Source organism: Leucoraja erinacea, chromosome 19 (assembly GCF_028641065.1).
Source record: "Leucoraja erinacea ecotype New England chromosome 19, Leri_hhj_1, whole genome shotgun sequence".
Lineage (NCBI taxonomy): Eukaryota > Metazoa > Chordata > Chondrichthyes > Rajiformes > Rajidae > Leucoraja > Leucoraja erinaceus.
Window position 1 is genome coordinate 12,924,620 of NC_073395.1, and position 19,698 is coordinate 12,944,317.

General features: G+C 40.1%; 1 protein-coding gene across 1 annotated transcript; it reads right to left on the bottom strand.

Moving 5' to 3' along the window:
- Positions 1–1,794: 1,794 nt before the first annotated feature.
- Positions 1,795–19,413, bottom strand: amn1 (antagonist of mitotic exit network 1 homolog (S. cerevisiae)). Its single transcript, XM_055650330.1, has 7 exons — positions 19,257–19,413; positions 17,178–17,310; positions 16,408–16,549; positions 14,091–14,308; positions 6,366–6,422; positions 2,887–2,998; positions 1,795–2,119 (listed from the first exon to the last, which is right to left on the bottom strand). Exons 1-7 carry the CDS (start codon positions 19,289–19,291, stop codon positions 2,046–2,048), a joined length of 771 nt encoding a protein of 256 aa, XP_055506305.1. The 5' UTR covers positions 19,292–19,413; the 3' UTR covers positions 1,795–2,045.
- Between the last annotated feature and the right edge of the window lie 285 nt (positions 19,414–19,698).

Here is a 19,698-nt window from a genome sequence, read left to right on the forward strand (position 1 = left end):
ACCTCCCTGCTCCTATAGTCAAATTTATAGAGAATACAGATTGACCATTTTTCAAGTCCGGACCCTTCTTCGGAAGAAGAATCCCGATCTGGAATGTCACCTATCCATGTTCTCCAAGGATGTTGCCCGAGTTATTCTTGCACTTTTGTTCCTTTTTTTGTAAATCTGCATCTGCATTTCCTTATGTCAATAAGATTTATGGTCGCATTTGGCCAACCAAAGACCGCTGAATGTGCAACATTCCATCACACTACCTTGATTCAATTAAATATAGAACATACATAATTTCCTCAGAATTCAACCCACAAATCAGAGTTATTCCCATAGGTCTTGATTTTGTCACTATAACCTAGTTTGTCACTCTTCTTTCGTGACATTTAAAAATAAAAATTATTCTAATTGTTATTATATCTATATAACTGTCTCATCTTGACCACTTCCTGTCTGCGCTGTATATTGATTTTAGAAAAAACGCTACCATATATCGCTATGAATTTTGTCCATCTTACTCACAGTCCTCCTCTGCTGAGGCAGCCCCCCCGAGGATTTTTCCGATCGATGAAAAATAAAAAAGTTATGAATGTTTAAAATATCTTGAGATCTGCTGATTGGTCCTCTCGTCTGTCAAATACCATGATGAAGGTAACGCCCCCTCGGGCAGGACTATAAAACCCCAGATGCCTGGATGTGTTAGTCACTCTGGAAGATTGTGAGGGAGAGGCCACAACTGTGCTTCTGCTGTGAGTCAACTGAATTGTGAGTCTGCAATGTACTTGCAATAAATGATTTGTTATCCCTTAATGAAAATAAAATGAGTTGTTTAGCCTGCCCTGTGCTTGAAACTGAAATGGCAATGGAAATGAAATGAAAATGAGATGAGTTGTTTGGCCTGCCCTGTGCTTGAAACTGAAATGGCAATGGAAATGAAATTAAATGAAAATGAGATGAGTTGTTTGGCCTGCCCTGTGCGTGATACTGAAATGGAAATGGAAATGAAATTAATTATTTGGCCTGCTTGAAACCACTAATTTAGGCCCACAAAGCCCCTATTAGCCGAGAAACCAGTCCCTTTCGCCCAACATGCCCGTATTAGCTCAGGAAGAGCATTTTGGCCGAAAAGGCCCGTGCCAGGCCAGGAAAAGTACCTTTCACTGAGACTTCACTCAGATATTTTTTAAAGAGTCCCTTCAGTCCGTCAGGGCTGTACTAGCCCAGGAGGATTCCCTTCGGCCCATCAGTAAGTATACCCCCTGCAAGTATTAAACCTCACCCCAGTATTTTTCTCACTCCCTTCATTGACTCTCTGTGAGATTCAGGCCATGATGGAATTTCTTCCTTCATTACTGTGATCTGCAGAAATAGATGAGAAATGTCTAAAATTGAATCTCCATCATCTCCCCTGTCTCTCCCTGTTTTGGACATAATTTCTGTCTGTTTCTGAGCTGCCAGCCCACCAGCCCTGAGTGACTGAGATCCCAGCCCACCAAGCCTGAGTGACTGAGCAGCCAGCCCACCACGCCTGAGTGACTGAGCAGCCAGCCCACCAGGCCTGAATGACTGAGCTACCAGCCCAATAAGACATTCGGCCCACAATGTCCATACTAGCCCTCTGGAAACTAGTCCCTTCGGCCCACAACACCCATACTAGTGCTCCAGAAAGCCCCCCCCCCACTAATATTGGAATTGGTGGAGAGGTGGAATATTGTGTGGGGAGACCAGCCCTCCCGTGTGAACATGGGACCCACTTAGTCTAGTAAAAAATAGTTCCACCCAAAGATTTCACACAGACTCAAATTTCATGTACAAATATTTATTTGTACATCATACCAAGGCAATGACGATAGCACCAATATATTGCATACAACCAAGTATTACATTTCACAGACAAATATTCTATACTGTAGTCAGCAAACACGTTAAAAAGAAACATTTAATTTAATTGGTCACAAATTCACCAAAATATGCTCAGAGCTGCTGTTGCTAGTTTATGGGAATTACAGAATAGGTTCATTACCGGATATTAAGCAATGGGGAAAAAAGAACATTTAGTATACGGTCCATGTCACTTGCTTCATTTGGTTGGGGCAGACTAATTGTTGCAGAGCTTCTCTTGAACGATCTGGAAACGGAAAGCATAGGACAATTACTGCTGACTGGTTAGCACGCTACAATAGCTTTTCACGCTACCTCGGTACACGTGGCAATAAGCTAGACTGAACAATTCAGGGGAACATTTGCATATTTCCCAATTTTCTAGTGATCCTAAGTGCTAATTCAACCATTGCCTTCACCTAGTCCCTCACACAGGAGCCATTTTGACTGGAGCTCAGGCTCTTGAGTGTCAGTGTCTCTTGAAGCTCTCAAGTGTTAATTCAACAACTACCAGCGCATTCAGTACTCACACAGGAGTCATTTTCACTGGAGCCTGGGCTGCGAGTGTTGGCAGGCTCACAGATCTTGGGATCCCGCTACACCCAACTGTTTTTGTACCAGGTACAGAAAAGCAAGCCTGGTTTTGCACAATGTCGTGATGGGGACAAAGGCTCATCTATGTATGAACATTAGCCGAGTACAGGCTACTATATCCCTATGGTTGATTATTACTTGTGCAGGCTGCATGTTCAGCTATCAGAGCCAATGATGCATCATCGTAGATTTTATTCTCTTGCCCTAGATCACAGCATGCTGTCGACACAGAAGAGATCAGCAAAAAGCAAGTCCAGAAGCCGTCACGAGCATTAGTGCATGACTCAATACCAAGTAGAGTGCATGACTCAATATCCACAGTGAGGCCTTAATTTCATTTACTTCATATTCCAAATCAAGTTTACACTGGCAGTAAAATTAAATGCTTGTCCATAGGGTTAATTCTACATGATAACTTACCTGTGATAAGTGGACAACCATGAAAAAGAAGAATGAAAATATGGGGACAGAAAATGAGCACACTTTCCACTGCGTCGTCTGTCAGGTTCACACAACGGTCCATGTGAATCTCCTGCAAAGATATCCTGACATTAACATTGTTTCGAAAAGGCAAAATCCTATTACAATGGACAGACAGACTTGCATAGACCAATTTTCCAGCATTGTTTCAAAGGCTGGAAGAACTTTTAAGTTGCTGTGGTTATTATTAAATGCGCAAATGCAGCAAACATTTTTGCACAAAGCGTTAATAAACAATAAGACGAACTTGGGTTGATGAAAATGTCTGAGGTTTTAAATATCACAAAAATCGATCTGTATAACAGTCTCTCTAACTATCCTTCAGAAATAGGGGACCTCTGTCAAAGCGACAAGCCTCATATTGTGACTCGGCAATAGAACTAATGCAATGTGTTCATATCGCTGTATACATTGGCCTCCATAATGTTTGGGCCAAAGACCCATCATTTATTTATTTGCCTCTGTACTCCACAATTTGAAATTTGTAATATTAAAAAATCACATGTGGTTAAAGTGCACATTGTCAGATTTTATTACAGGCCATTTTGGTTTCACCATGTAGAAATTACAGCTGTGTTTATATATAGTCCCCCCCCATTTCAGAGTACCATAATGTTTGGGGACACATGGCTTCACAGGTGTTTGTAATTGCTCAGGTGTGTTTAATTGCCTCCTTAATGCAGGTATAAGAGAGCTCTCAACACCTAGTCGTTCCATCAATTTTGGAAACATTTATTGCTGTTTATCAACATGAGAACCAAAGTTGTGCCAATGAAAGTCAAAGAAGCCAATATGAGACTGAGAAACAAAAATAAAACTGTTGGAGACATCAACCAAACCTTAGACTTACCCAATTCAACTGTTTGGAACATCATTAAGAAGAAAGAGAGCACTGGTGAGCTTATTAATCGCAAAGGGACTGGACAGCTGATAACAAGAATTCTCTCTATAATAAAGATAAATCCCCAAACACTTGTCCAACAGACCAGAAACACTCTTCAGCAGTCAGGTGTGGATTTGTCAATGACCACTGTCCACAGAAGACTTCATGAACAGGAATATAGAGACTACACTGCAAGATGCAAACCACTGATTAGCTGCAAAACATAGGATGGCCAGGTTACAGTTTGCCAAGAAGTACTTAAAAGAGCAACCACAGTTCTGGAAAAAGATCTCGTGGACAGATGAGACGAAGATTAACTTATATCAGAGTGATGGCAAGAGTAAAGTATGGAGGAGAGAAGGAACTGCCCAAGATCCAAAGCATACCACCTCATCTGTGAAATATGGTATTGGGGGTGTTATGGCCTGGGCATGTATTGCTGCTGAAGGTACTAGCTTATCTTCATTGATGATACAACTGCTGATGGTAGTAGCATAATGAATTCTGAAGTGTATAGACACATTCTACCTGCTCAAGTTCAAACAAATGCCTCAAAACTCATTGGCCGGCGGTTTATTCTACAGCAAGACAATGATCCCAAACATATGCTAAAGTAACAAAGTGATTTTTCAAAGCTAAAAAAGGGTCAATTCGTGAGTGGCCAAGTCAATCACTCGATCTGAACCCAATTGAGCATGCCTTTTATATGCTGCAGAGAAAACTGAAGGGGACTACCCCCTATAACAAGCATAAGCTAAAGATGTCTGCAATACAGGCCTGGCAGAGAAGACACCCAGCAACTGGTGATGTCCATGAATCGCAGATTTCAAGTAGTCATTGCATGCAAAGAATATGCAACAAAATACTAAACATGACTACTTTCATTTACATGACATTGTTGTGTGCCAAACATTATGGTGCCCTGAAATGGGGGGGGACTATGTATAAAACACTGCTGAAATTTCTATATGGTGAAACCAAAATGTATAAACATGGCCTTTATTAAAATCTGACAATGTGAACTTTAACCACATGTGATTTTTTTTCTATTACAAATCTCAAATTGTGGAATACAGAGGCAAATAAATAAATGATGGGTCTTTTCCCAAACATTATGGAGGGCACTGTACATTCCAAGAATTAGTCAAGGAAAGCAAAATGGAACATTCGCTAGAAATCTGAAATATAAACATAAAATGCTATGTCGAGGAAATTGACTTAAAGGAAAAACTGAGACATTAAGAGTCACTTCAAGAGGCTTTATTGCAATGATATCATGGAGACTGCGGCAGTCTAACTGCTCACCAGTTCTCTATCTTTGCAGCAGAATTTGCCGATATTTAAACAGTTCAGTAAACAACTTTTTGCGATTAGATACAATTATAGAAAAATATACTTTGTCCTTGACTCTATGTTTTCCTGTTATTGGTATCTACTACATGGTCATTAATGATTCTGTTAGTCATAATATATTTATTTCTTTATGTTAATCTTAGTCAGCAACAGATGGTTAATACAAATTGAGCATGATACAAGGACATCTTGACAAGGACATCTTACTCCACCTTATCTACCAAGAGTATTATTTATGTCAGAAAATACTTTGACCGATGAGAAAACATGTTTTACAATGTCTCTGTAGCTGGCTAACAAAAGATGCCAACTGCCACATAAACACACCCTTTTGTTACCTTATTTAATTCTAACCACAATTAAGTAGCCGGAGACTTTAATTTTCTTCTACAAGCTGGAAACACTTATATGATAAAAGTCATAGACCCATAACATTTACTCTCTTTCCCTCTCCAGAAATACTGACTGACCTTCTAAGTTGCACCACCTCAAGCATTCTACCGTCGTGAAATGTTTGCAGTAACTTTCCTTTTTAACAAGCTATAAATGGTTTACATTTTTCATATTAAAGAATGGTGTCTTCTATACAACCCGCCTTTAAGAAGCCCCAATTTTTGATAATGACTGTAGCAAATTTGACACCAGAACTATTGAACTATACGCAGGGCTTATCCAATTTGCAGAAAAATCTAATGTTTTTGAAATCAGATTTTAATCAATATCATGTCTGAAACCTTGACTAAAAATACTAATTTAGTTTGAGGTGGGAGCGTTAAGATGACAAACTGGAGAAAGTAATTCAGAGTTAAAATGAAATATCCTCCCCACTAATTTCCCCACTATCTCATATTTTCTTCATCTTCCTCCTGCATAATTGCTGCTTAAAAGCTTGCAACAAACCATACCACCTTCCTCCTCCCTCACCCTGTCCTTGAGCATCCCACTGCCCACATCTTCCTGTCTTGCCAGATATCCCTTCTCTCTCCAAAAGAGCACTTGAGTAGATATGATCTTTTTGAATAGCTCTTCCAGTTATGTTTAATTGCAACATAAGATTGTTGTGAAACTAAATATTCCACACATTTGGCAACCCTGAATTGTAAAATTTAGGAGAGAGAAAAATCAGGATATGGACAAGATTCATAAAGAATCATGAACACAGAAATCGTACCACAAAACCTACTTTTAAATTATGGGAACACACTCCATTCACCAGCCCAATAACACCAGCATCGGAAACCTGAGGAGTTAAAGAAAGCAATGATAATTAGAGAAAGCATGGTTGGAAACAACGGCAATGGTCTAAAACCTCTTGAAAATTACCATTTTGATATACATGCCTGCATGTGCTTTACCAATTGCAGGACGGGTTCTGCACTTCTTTGTACAGAATTGGTGGACTGTGCTCCTCAACCTGACCAATAGTCTGCATTGTCTGCACGGGTTGGTTCAATGTCTGTTGTCACTTTTTGTACTTGTGGGATCTATTGCACTCGAGGCCTTTCAGTTGTGACCACAAGTGACATCCTGGCCTCAAACAATGGAAGCTTGTGCACCACCCCAAAGCAATGCCTTAATGGTCATTTGACAGCTTGCTGATGTCAAAAATATCTTACATGACATTTTTTCCCCTGATAATCACCAACATTTAAGTTTAAACTAATTTAAATACTTTTAATATTTCAATACATTTAATATATAAAGCATGCATAATTTAATTTCTTAAAATCTAAAATAATACCTGAACTTACCTTTGTAATAGATGTCAGCGGCCTGCATCATGCATGCAAGGCCACCAACTCCCGTTTTATTTTATAACCACCCACCCTCATGATCTCATTGCAGGCCATTCGTACACTACAGATTACTCTCCCATTCTTTGCCACTGGGTGGAGCACCTATATACACAAAATGCTGGAGTAACTCAGCAGGACAGGCAGCATCTCTGGAGAGAAGGAATGGGTGACGTTTCGGGTCGAGACCCTTCTTCAGATTGATCTGGATGATTGCCTGTCAGTTATATGGTGTAATTTCTCCTCCTTGGATATTTTTTTACAGCTATTCAAAACAAGTTTGAATTAAACCAAAATATATATTTTTTGAATAGCCTACCGTTTTTGCTTGCAAGGGTGCCGAGGAAAACTTCATTACTTTTAACATAGTTCCCAGATTACCAATCTACATCATTATTAAATCAGATAGATAATTAAATCTGTAAATTCAATTTTACAAACAAGTCAGAAATACTAATTGTGAAACTACCATGTTTTAATAAAAATACAAACCCATTTGGTTAAGACCTTCAAGGAAGGAAATTTGCCACCTGTTATTTGATCAAGCCGATATATGTAACTTCAAAATTAACTATATTAATTTCAAATTCTCTATAATCTCACCTATCCCCTTTTCTGAAGCCTCTTCCAGATTTGCAACTTGTCCATGCACTCCAGTTCTGGTGTTTGAATCAGGAGAATGCCTGTAAACTGCCTCGTCAGGTCAAGGCCAGGTAAGGATGGATAATAAAGGCAGGCGCCTCCAGTGATGTGCACATCTCTGAACGAATATGGGGTACAGCAGGGAAATCGAATTACATTTTATTCCCTAATCCAACTATCAATACCAATGTTAATTTAAGTATAACATTATCAGCTTTTATTACTTGGAAGTTTTGCACCACCCAAATTTTATTCATTTCACCTATTGAGCTCATCAGTTTTGTCCAAACATAAAACATATACTTCCCAGGGAACCATCTTACATTCTACAGAGTAGTACTTTTCTCAGTGAGGTAATAAAATTGTGTGCTGCTAAATTTAGGTCATGCAGCGCTTCCAATCCACTCTCTTGCTTCGAATGTCCAGTATGACCATACCATCCACACTGTAAACTTTTCTTGGTGCACCACTAACCTATAATCGGATTAAAGAATAAATTCACAGGGAAGCGTTAAGAAGGAACTAGAGATACTGGAGGATCAAAGGTAGACAAAAGTGCTGGAGAAACTCAGCTGGTGAACAAGCTTTACAACTTTTTATTGATACAGGAAAAACTGCTGTGTCCACCCCCTGGAGAGTGGGGGGAAGCCACCTACAGGCCCTGGGCAATTAACTAATTATGTATGGTCGGCAATTAACCCATGTCTTGCCAGATCTACATTTCCAGGTTGGAGGAGCTTTGCTGGAAGCCATAAAAGCTATACGATGACGGGGGTGCTGGGACAAGAAGAAATTGAGACTGTGTTGAAAGAAACAACCAAGAGCTGCTAAGAACATGAACTGCTGTGAAGATGGAAGATCATCGTCATTGGATACATTTGATTGACTGTGAACAGTTTGTGGAAACAAGGACGATGGGCTATTGATGCTCCCTTTATTCTGGGGTGGCCCACCCCACATGGACTGAACTTTCTTCAGAATGGCAAACTTGCGGACTAACCCACATTTAAAGGATGGTACACACCTCCTTTTAAACAAGATTGAAGTCAAACATGACAAGCGCAGCAAAGATACCCTGACTGCAGACAGTAAGAGGTCTGCAAAGGCCAGTTAAATCTACCTGTTTTTGCCACAACCAAGGCACTGGTGTATTTTTAGGAAACAGTATATTTGTGACAGGGCATTGTTGCAAATGCAGTGCCACACAAGAGAAGCATGAACCAGTTACACCAGCAGACGGGGAATTCCAAGCGAAGCCGAATAAAGGCTGAGCAATTTTTATGATCCTTTTCCTGTCCTATGGTAGTATATTAGTGTCACGTCCGGGGGAGGTTGGTGGCCATTTAAAATGTTTGGAGGGACTTGTGGAACTGTATGCATTGATTGTGCTACTAGTGTACTATTAATTTGTCTGACGAGATGCTTGTGGTCTTTCGTATGTACTCAGCAAGGACTGTAGTTGTTATCAAATTTTTGATAAAAGGATGGAATGATGAAGCCGAATTTTAGTTAAAAATATAAGAAGATATTAAATTGGCTTCTGGGCTAGCTTACAGCTTATATTTAGTCTCAAATTAGGTTTGCCTCCTATAACATTGTCTCCCAAGTGACAAGCAGAGAGGAGAAGCTAGAGAGATCTCTTTGATGTAAGATGTCATAAACCAAATGGTCAATGTTTATGAGGGACGAAGTGACTAGAGAGGAACCAGGGAAGTAGAAAGATAAAATGTCGTAAACCAAATGGCCAATGTTTTTAGTATATCTTGTACCATGTAAACAAAATGCCTTTGATGTGATGCATTCTGTGGAAACCTTTTCCTGTACCTCTGACCATGACTAATCTCTGGAATGTGCTAAGGGGACAAAAAATAAACTATTTAATGCAATGTAATTCTGTTGTTCAGAGATGTGGATGGAGGACGGTCAAGTGCCTGTATTGGTCACTTGACTGGAGTTCTCCCTCCCTTCCATCGGCCGATAATAAGTAAAGTTTTGAACTGGTCTACCAGTTTGTGTGGTGTCTGTTTATTAAGAAGTGAACCTGTTTAGTTGTTAAGAAAAGTAGCTTTTTCAACCTGACATAAATATGTTGTAAATTTACAGCATATAATAGATCAAACAACTGCAACAATGACAGTCAACGTGTCTTGCTAAATATATGCTGATCTAGAAAATGAACTATTTTAGTGACACAGTATATTTTAAATCACCCATTGGACTCCTAGCTTAATCTATTCATACAGCACATTGTGATAAACATAAGCTATTTCATAAGTGCTATCAAATAAAAAATAGTATCAAAGCCAAATTGAGCAAAATCATGGTCAAAGGCAGAGCTTTCAAAGGAATGCCAAAAAGAACAAATAGGTACAGAGGTAGTTAGTGAGGGAATTCCAAACCTTAAAAAAACACACAATAAAAAGTAAAGGTGGAGTTATTCAATGTGGAGTTTCAAAACACCAGAACTGGAGTGCAGGGAAAAGTTGCAAATCTGGAAGAGGCTTCAGAAAAAGGGATAGATGAGATTATAGATAATTTGAAATTAATATTGATAATTTTTATAATATTTTCTCATCAGTTTCTTCCTCCTGCACAGCTGCTTTACCATTGGAAGCACTCAACATGGCCAGCCAAGTACAACTTCCAATGACATGCAGTGTACAATTTTAAAGCTTTTCACTTCATAAGATAACATTGTTCACAGAATGAATGAATCCCATTATTTCTTTTGTAGCACACTTGCAAGTATTGGATCCATATGTTTAAAATGTTCTGATACAAAAGTGACTGCAAGTGCCCCAAGCTCCTTAAGTTGAAGATAATTCTTCCTCTAACTATCCAACTGTACAACTAAGTATATAATTAATTGTCATTCGTGGAAATTATTTCAAAAACAAGGAACAATTTTCATGAACATTTTAGTTTTCATAAGTTGATTAGTGATTGGAGCAGAATTAGGCCAATCGGCCGATCAAGTCTATTCTGACATTCAATCATGGCTGATCTATCTCTCTCTCCTAACCCCATTCTCCTGCTTTTGCCCCATAACCCTTGATACCTGTACATCGTTTTCAAAGATTATTGGCAAAGTTTTTCAAAGTCACAAGCTATAGATATTAATGATGTATTCAAGATAAATTAGTGTGTTTGGGTAATGTTGCAATTCACAGCTTACCTCAAATAGATAACACAAGAGTTACCAGAGCTAGTTGCCTCATTCTTTGTTCATTAAATTTGGATCGCTCTTAAATTTAAGCGGTGCAGAAATAGGAAACTTTAATCATATATTTATCCTTTAAAATACATCTTCAAGCACCAGAATAAATGATTCTGAGCATTTATGTATTGTTTACTCTTAAATCATATCCATGTGGACAATTACCAAAATAAGATGTACTGTTAATAACATGACATCTATTTAAGAACGAAGCTCTTCACTGTATCTCAGTACACGTGCTAATAATAAACCAAACCAAATTGAAACTAATTAAGATCATATGTTAACTGTGGCAAAAGCATCAGTACAACAACAGGCAATACATGTTTTTAATTCAATGAGCAAGATTGAACTGTCAAGGGCAGGGAATTAAATAACATTCTGGTCCACCTAATTTGTAACATTTTGATTCTTTCCTCTAGATTCCTAGAGTGCAGTGTTTTAGAAATACAGTCTTTAGAATGGGTGACGTTTCAGGCCAATGGTTTTGACATAACGCCCCCTATTTTTTCTATCCAGAGATGCTGCCTGTCACACAGACAATCTTGATGTCTCCTGTGGTGAATAACGCACGGGTCAGACAGGGGAACCAATAAATCAATAAGCCAACTATCTGCTCTATCTGACCTCATTTTTTAAAATTTCCCAAATAAGCTTTATTTATAATAAATAATATATAGAAAACAAAACAGTGCAAAACTCATTACATTACCAGTGTCTATACATTGGCATTGTTCCATTCTGTGCATGCAGCATTTGCAAGCAAGGGTTACATGACATTATCAAATTGCATCTATTGCTCTTTAGTGACCATTGTTTTATTGTGCTGCCTAAAATAAATAAAGGACTACAAAATGAACACATGGTTGCTTCAAGAATACCAGGCATTGATGTGTTTGATTCCTTAGACTTTAGACATACATCACATGAACAGGTCCTTCAGCCCACTGAGTCTGCACCGACCAGCAATCACCTCATACACTAGCACAATTTTCAATTTTACCGAAGCTAATTAACCTACAAACCTGCATGTCTTTGGATTCATTGCCTCTGATTGCACATCTACTGAACTTAAGGGAGTAGATTTTTTTTTTTCTGCTGTTAACGAGGTTTCCATAAAGCATAATGCATGTAGTCACTGGCATTTTGTGTCATGAAACCTCCTGGGAAGACTGTATGCTTTATCCATCTACTGGTTATTGGCAGAGAAGAATAAAATCTAACTTTGTTTTCAAACCATCAGATAGGGAAATGAAATACATTACAAATATTTCCAGGAACACTTAAAAAACTGCATAAGTATCCATCAGTCACCTTGGCAGGCATTAGTAGTGCACTCCTTGACTGCTCTGACATTTCAGTTGTGGCAACAGGATGTGACATTGATGAGGACATCCAGACCAAAGTGCAGATGTCTCACATATTATCCCTTACATATTCTCGTAGAAGTATTACTCCCCGAGACGTTGTGTGTAATACCAAATTAAACTCCTCTCACCATATTGCTGACAGCATTCCAAGTTCTCACCTTCACACTCTTTTAGGAGCCTGTCCTGTTCATTCTCTCAGTTATTCCAGCAGTTCATGAGGATTGCTATCAAAGCATCCATTTTGACAGAACCCATATTTGCTTTGTGGAGAAATCTTGAATTCAGAATTAGATCCTTGAGCATTTTCTATAACACCACTATAGATCACAACTTGGAATAACAATGGGAAAGAACAGGCATTTACAAAATCATAGCTATGTAATAATGATTTCTTTAAATGTTACTTAATAGTTATTCAGCCATGATGAATTAATGGGGGATATTTGTTGAACCACAACTCCAAATTAGCAGAACATGCATAAAGTCAGCATTGCATGACACAACTGTGTTAACACTTAAATAAATATGGCATTTGGTGCAATTTACGGGCAGAAGTGCACATGCAGGCCACAACATGTTGGTCTCAGAACACAAATGGCAAAGAGAAATTGACCCTAGGATTATTTATCCATAACTGTAGTTCAGTATGAAGAATAATGAATGCAGTTTATTTTATTTCTGCTACATTGTACTATGCAGAAAAAATAAATATGCTATTACTGGCGGTGAACAAGTTTCATACTGAGATACAGCTAGTAGCAAATTTATTTTAGAACTGTGTCTTTGAATAATTCCTCTTGAATGTTAATCACTCTTTGTGTTATTAATTAGTGTAGTGGAATATGGATTTATAAGAATTTTGATATCCAAGTTTATATTTGTCACAGTAAATTGTTACAAAGAGTGATAAGCTTAATCAGTGTTCAGCAGTATGGATTGAAACTACAAGAAAAAAGTCTGCTTCAAGATGTTACAATGGTCTCCTCTTTGCCAAGAATAGTAAACAGTGTGTGATAGCATGTTGGCATCCATCCACCTTTCCTATGGATTAACAGTTAGCTAAACATTGCAAATTACGCTAAAATGCGAAAAATGGTTTTGAGGAACATATATAGACAAGAAAGAATTGACATTTTATGTTTCATCATTGGATTACTCAATTATACAAACTGCATAACCAATATCTGGAATTAAGGTAGCATTTCAATTATCTTTTGCAGTTCCAGGTATAACTGCATCAATTAGCGCATCTTGGTCAGAATGTTTGAACACAACCTATGTCCAGTTCTGTTGAGAGCAATTTTCAACTAACACACAAGTCTTGCCTGGACTTGAAATCGAAAGAACAGTCAGGCCTCCTGAACATCATGAAATCACTTCAGAATGATAGGTGCTTGCAAGGCAAGTATAAGCTTTATATTTTTCCTTCTGGCTTTATATATAAAGATTACGGTCAACTTTCCGAAAAGGCTATGAGATCTACTTACATTATTTGCAATGGCTGGCACTTGAAGTGTAAATACAAGAACATTTGACAGACATTTCTGACATTTACAAATTTCTATGTTATTTATTCTTAAACAAATGTTCCATTTACTTTTCTTAGGTAAGTGCATTATCATTTGCCAGACATTGCAAATTTCTATTTGCCTCTTCAACCAAACGATTTTTGGTTTACTGTTAACATATTTTCACAACTTCCTGTTACAATGGCATAAGGCAGTCATATTGGCCCGAACTGCTTGATGGCATATGTTGACAAGAGTGGCCATTTGTGTCAGTAAACCAAAGCTTCTAACCCCATGGACAGAGGGTATAAAGGACAAAGAAACCTGAAGGAGGACACAGAAAACCAAGAATATTTTGAATCATATTTATCAGTGTACCTTTGTGGCTGAAAAATCAACACTATGCAGAAATTTGCAGTTCTTCCCCAGTGCTTGCAAGCTGGTATCAGTGACGCCCAAGCAGCCACTAATGTTGATAATTTGTAGCAGTCTGCATTGCTGTGCGAGGGCAACAATCCCTTCATCCGAAATATTCCTGCATCTTTTGAGACACACTTCTGCCAAGTGGGGACAGGATGAAGCAATGACTTTTAGACCTGCAGGAACCACATAATGCAAGGAAGTATAACATTAATAATTAAAACAGATAGATGTCAAAATCTAAGCTCTAGTACTTCATTATGTGTCAAGAAAATATTAAATAAGTGCATGCACAGATTCTGAATTTCTATTCACATCGTTGTGTGGTCACTACTTTTCAATCGGTGGGAGCAATACCAACAGGATCAAAGCATGAAGTGATGGGAAGGACCCCAAAGGGACCAAAACACTGTGGATCAAATCAGTTGCTTGACTAAAATCCAGATGTTGAAGACACCATCATTATTTTTTTGTGATGTATAATGCCAATACATTGTACAATAAGCCCAGTAAAAATACACAGAATGTTCCTTATTAGTCACAGTAACACCATCTGAAAGGGTTTATGTTCACAGCATGATTGCCAACATAATGGGTACTTCTGGCTTTCACACTTGAGATACCAACCCTCTGTACATGCATCGGCCACCAACATTCTCTGCACCTACTACAAAGCCATAGTGACTGTGGATATTAAGTCAAGAGTGTTTTATTGTCATATGTCCTGAAACGGAACAATGAAATTCTTACTTGCAGCAGCACAACAGGTATGTAACACTGACAGTAGGATCACTGTCATCTGTTCTTAACAGGAAAGAAGCAACCTTGTAACACACGAGACCAAAATTGTGAACTTGCCATTTTCTTTAGGCAATGGTGTCAACACTTAGAACATTATTCAATTCCAGCTGGTCAAAGACCAAAATGCAGTTTAGAGAATTAGTGCAAAGTGCAACAACCTTTGAATCCATGACACTAGATAAGCTTTTTCTTCCCCTAAAAAGGCTGAATGCTAAGCAAACGTTGCCCCTGTATGAGCTGCTTGGTAGCTCCAGAAGGATCCTTTCCACACCTTCTCCCAGAGATCTTATCACTAAAGCAGGTTATTATTGGGCGATTAGATATCAGTTTCTGCTGAGGTGACGTATGTATAGAGCAGGGGTTCCCAAGGGGTGGGAGATTGCAACCTTCACGTGGTCCGCCCTGTTTCAACGAATGCAATAAATCCGGCGTGCACAATCAAATAAGATCAAATAGAACAAGTTGTCGTACAACTTTAGGCTGTACACGCCATATGCAAGAAGAAGAAGGGGTATCCAAACAGCCACCAAAGCTGTTTCCTCCTTGAATGGTGACACCATCATGGAAGAATATTTTTGGAGATAGAATCTTGAACGGAACGGCCAGAAATCAATTAATTCAATTCCACCTTGCCAAAACAAATGGTGATTTTATCCATGAAAGTAGCCTTGGGTAGAAGATTGTGACATGACCTTTTCCGCATGCATATCCGAGTGAAGCCAGGCAGCATGCTAACTATATGATCAGCTGAAAGATAGAGGGTGATTTCTGCAAACAACAAAGGTTTAATGATGAAGCTGTGATTGAACCCTAGGGAAGTTTTGAGTGAATGATAGAAAAATTGAGAGCGGCAATGACAGGTCAGGAGATTGTGATGAAATGACCCTGACTGGTTACAAGAGCAGTGAACCAGAGATACTGTAGTTGAGAGAGAGAGAGAGAAAATCGATTCCATAGAGTGAACACTCCTGGCTAAAAAATTGGGTGCAAAGATGAAGGGGGCGATAGAGCTGAACATTAACCCTGGGTCAAAATTCTTCGTGTTGCAGATATAAAAGAAAGAAACAATGGCCTTTGCCAATGATTGATTATTTGGTGAGCGGGATAACTCAGAGGATTAGTAAAAACAGAGCAATGGATACATTTACGAGGGGAGATAGAGGATAGCAGAAAGCAATGGAAAAAATATCCAGAAAAAACATTTGAAATTCTTGAAATTTACATTGTTTGATGCAATTGCAAACACTTGTAACTATTGAGACATATGGAAACGGTATATGACAATTTCTACTTCCATCACCCCTGAGAATTGGAAGTATATGGTGTCAATGATACTTTGTTTAAGTCAACATATTTTAACTTCTACAAAAGCTTCCCTTTACGCAATACTTTATACTGATTGTTGAAATATAAGTAACTGCCTTTAATTGCTTACCCCCTCCCCACTATGTTCAAAATGAGCTTTTAATAATACCTTCAGAAGTTACAGAGAGCTTGCAGTCACTGGAGCTCAAATTGATTTCCCTTAGCTGAGTGCAGATCTGAAGCATGATCAACCCATTGTCTGTAATGTCACAGTCACGGAGGTCCAGCTTCTGAAGGCCTGGGTGTAAGACCTGCATTCAAATCATCGACCGTGAGTACATAGATACGTAATCTTGGAAAAGGAAATAAATTAAGTAGCGACTGTAACCAATTAACAATAGGGTGCTCTGTACGGTTTAAATGAAATTAACAACATTGCATAGCTAAAGCATAGTAATTCTTGAGAGGAATTCATTCACAAATAATTTAATCAACCATAAAAATATCTATAGCTAAAGCATATCAGTTTTAAAGTACTTGATGAAGCCAAATGTGCCAATTTTGTCTTAGACAAGTGATGGGACTAGAGGGAAGGATGATGGAGACAAGAAAAATACTATTCTACCGATTACAATTGGTGAACTTGACCAGTAAATCAGGAAGTGCTCAACCATGGGACAAGGCAAACAGGCTTTACTGTCATGCAATATCCTGTAGTGCAATAGCTATCGACATTCCTGAAGGGTTTCATGTTTCAAACAGCCATGGCACTAGCACCAAGTCATTCATACTGGATGGTTCTATCATGCTGTTGACAAAAGCAGCAATACCATTAGGCAACAGATGATTACAGGAGGAATGATCAATCGCTATCTAAGAATGAACCAAATAATTGTACTTAATGTTACCTATGTGTAAAACAAGTCACTGATTGCTCACCTGACTCATGTTCGCATCTGTAATAATTCCCTGCAAGCTCATTATTTTAATTAATTTGTCTTTCAGATTTGGTGGCAGAGTTTGCACATCAGTAGCATACCTAGAAAGTGATTTTACCAGAGAGCATAGGCATCTAAAAATAAACAGAAAAATGACAGGGTCAGATTATATGGATGGTGACAAAAACATTTTGCATAAGGGGTAAAACATTGAAGGCCCCTCAATATATAGACTTTTTCCAAGTCTTCATCTTGACATTCTTTTAGTTTTCTTTGTAACTTTTTGTTGTTTTGTTAATCTCTTCCTAACAACGTGTGTTTTTTTCTTATTTTTCTATAAAGGGCTTCAGGTTCATTTGTTGTATATTGTGTTGCCCAAGTGTTGCTTTTGCCTTTCAGGGATACAAATCGGTCTTTAATAGTACTAAACACCTCTAATGCACATAATATGCATGAAAAGTTAAATCGGGTCAATTCATAATTTTGACAGTAGTTATTGTTGAATTAAAAAACTTGGTTTGTGACATTGATGCTCAAGTGTTTTTAATAACAAGATTAATCATGTTATGGTCATTTATATGGTCTGTAAGGCAGAGACTAATACTGGCTTGTCATTCGTCATTGAGGATTAAACATTACTGAGTGAGCTGAATCTCCAGCTTGTGACAAGTAAAATTTAAGGACCACGGATATTTTTACAGCTTCTCTGCTTTCTGTACCCATGCAACTCAAAATTATATCATAAAAGCCAAAGGTCAGAATCACAAAGGGGATGGGGGGGGGGGGGGGCTTTGAGGGGAAGATTGGCAGGGCATTGAGGAGAGTGGGGGGGGGGGGGCTTGAAAGGGGGGGGGGGGGCATTACATAAAAAATACATACAGGAGTAGGCTATTCAATATGATCATGGCTGATCATCTAAAATCAGTACCCTGTTCTTGCTTTTTCCCTCATATCCCTTGATTCCTTTAGCCCCAATAGTTAAATCTAATTCTCTCTTGAAAACATCAAGTGAATTGGCCTTCACTGCCTTCTGCGGCAGAGAATTCCTCAGATTCACAACTCTCTGGGTGAAAAGGTTTTACGAGGGGGGAGCTTTGAGGGGTGCTGGGAGCATTGAGTGGGGGGGGGGGGGGGGGGGCTTTGGTGGGTGTTGGCCATTTAAGGGGGGGGGGGGTTGTGGGACATTGGGAGGGATGGGGATAGAGGAAGGGGTGGGGGCATTGAGAGGGTGGGTGGGGGACAATAAGGGAGGAAGAGTAGGACATTGAGGGGCATTGGGGCGGGGGTGTTGAGGGTCAGGGAGTATGTGAGAGACAGGGGGGGGGGGCTTTGGTGGGTGTTGGGCATTTAAAGGGGTGTGGGGGCATTGAGAAGGATGGGGAGGTAGAGGAAAGGGGGGGGGCATTGAGAGGGATGGGGAGGTAGAGGAAAGGGTGGGGGGCATTGAGAGGGATGGGGGGAGGTAGAGGAAAGGGTGGGGGGCATTGAGAGGGATGGGGGGGTAGAGGAAGGGGTGGGGGCATTGAGAGGGATGGGGGGGTAGAGGAAGGGGGTGGGGGCATTGAGAGGTGGGGGGGGGGTAGAGGAAGGGGTGGGGGGGCATTGAGGGATGGGGGGGGGGGGGTAGAGGAAGGGGTGGGGGGCATTGAGATGGGGGGGGGGGTAGAGGAAGGGGTGGGGGGGGGCATTGAGAGGGATGGGGGGAGGTAGAGGAAGGGGTGGGGGGCATTGAGAGGGATGGGGGGTAGAGGAAGGGGTGGGGGGCATTGAGAGGGTGGGGGGGGATAGAGGAAGGGGTGGGGGGCATTGAGAGGGATGGGGGGATAGAGGAAGGGGGGGGGGGCATTGAGAGGGATGGGGGGGATAGAGGAAGGGGTGGGGGGCATTGAGAGGGGGATGGGGGTGTAGAGGAAGGGGTGGGGGGCATTGTGAGGGACGGGGGGGGCAGATAAGGATCGGAGAGGAGATGAGGAGGATGTCGGGGTGCCGGTGTAATGAAGGACAAGGCCGTGTTTGTGGGTGTGTCTCTCGGTCTATGGGTGTGTCTCTGGGTGTGTGCGTGTGTGGTCCCGGCACTTACAGGTCGAGCAGCGAGGAGCCGAACACCTCGCCCATCCCGCCCGCAGCCCAAAGCAAACCGTCAACCCGCCGCCTGGGAAACCGCCCGCGGCAGCCTGGGAAATTGAGTTCACTGGCATCATGGGAAATGGAGTAAATCGGTGACGTAGGAACGGGAGTGTATTGCAGTGGCATCATGGGTAATGATGCTCATCAATGGCATCATGGGAAATGGAGTCTAACGGCATCATGGGAAATTGAGTCCATTGGCATCATTTGGCAATGGAGACATGGGCGTCGTGGGAACGGTGTGTGGTTCAGGGGCATCACATGTAGGGCTGCTCATCAACAAGCCCATCATGCAACTAGATTTAAAGTAGCCCTTTCTTCCCAATAACCCTTTCTGGCTTAATCCCTCACTTCACCACTTCCAGTTTAAATTCCATTTGGAATATTTTGTGGAG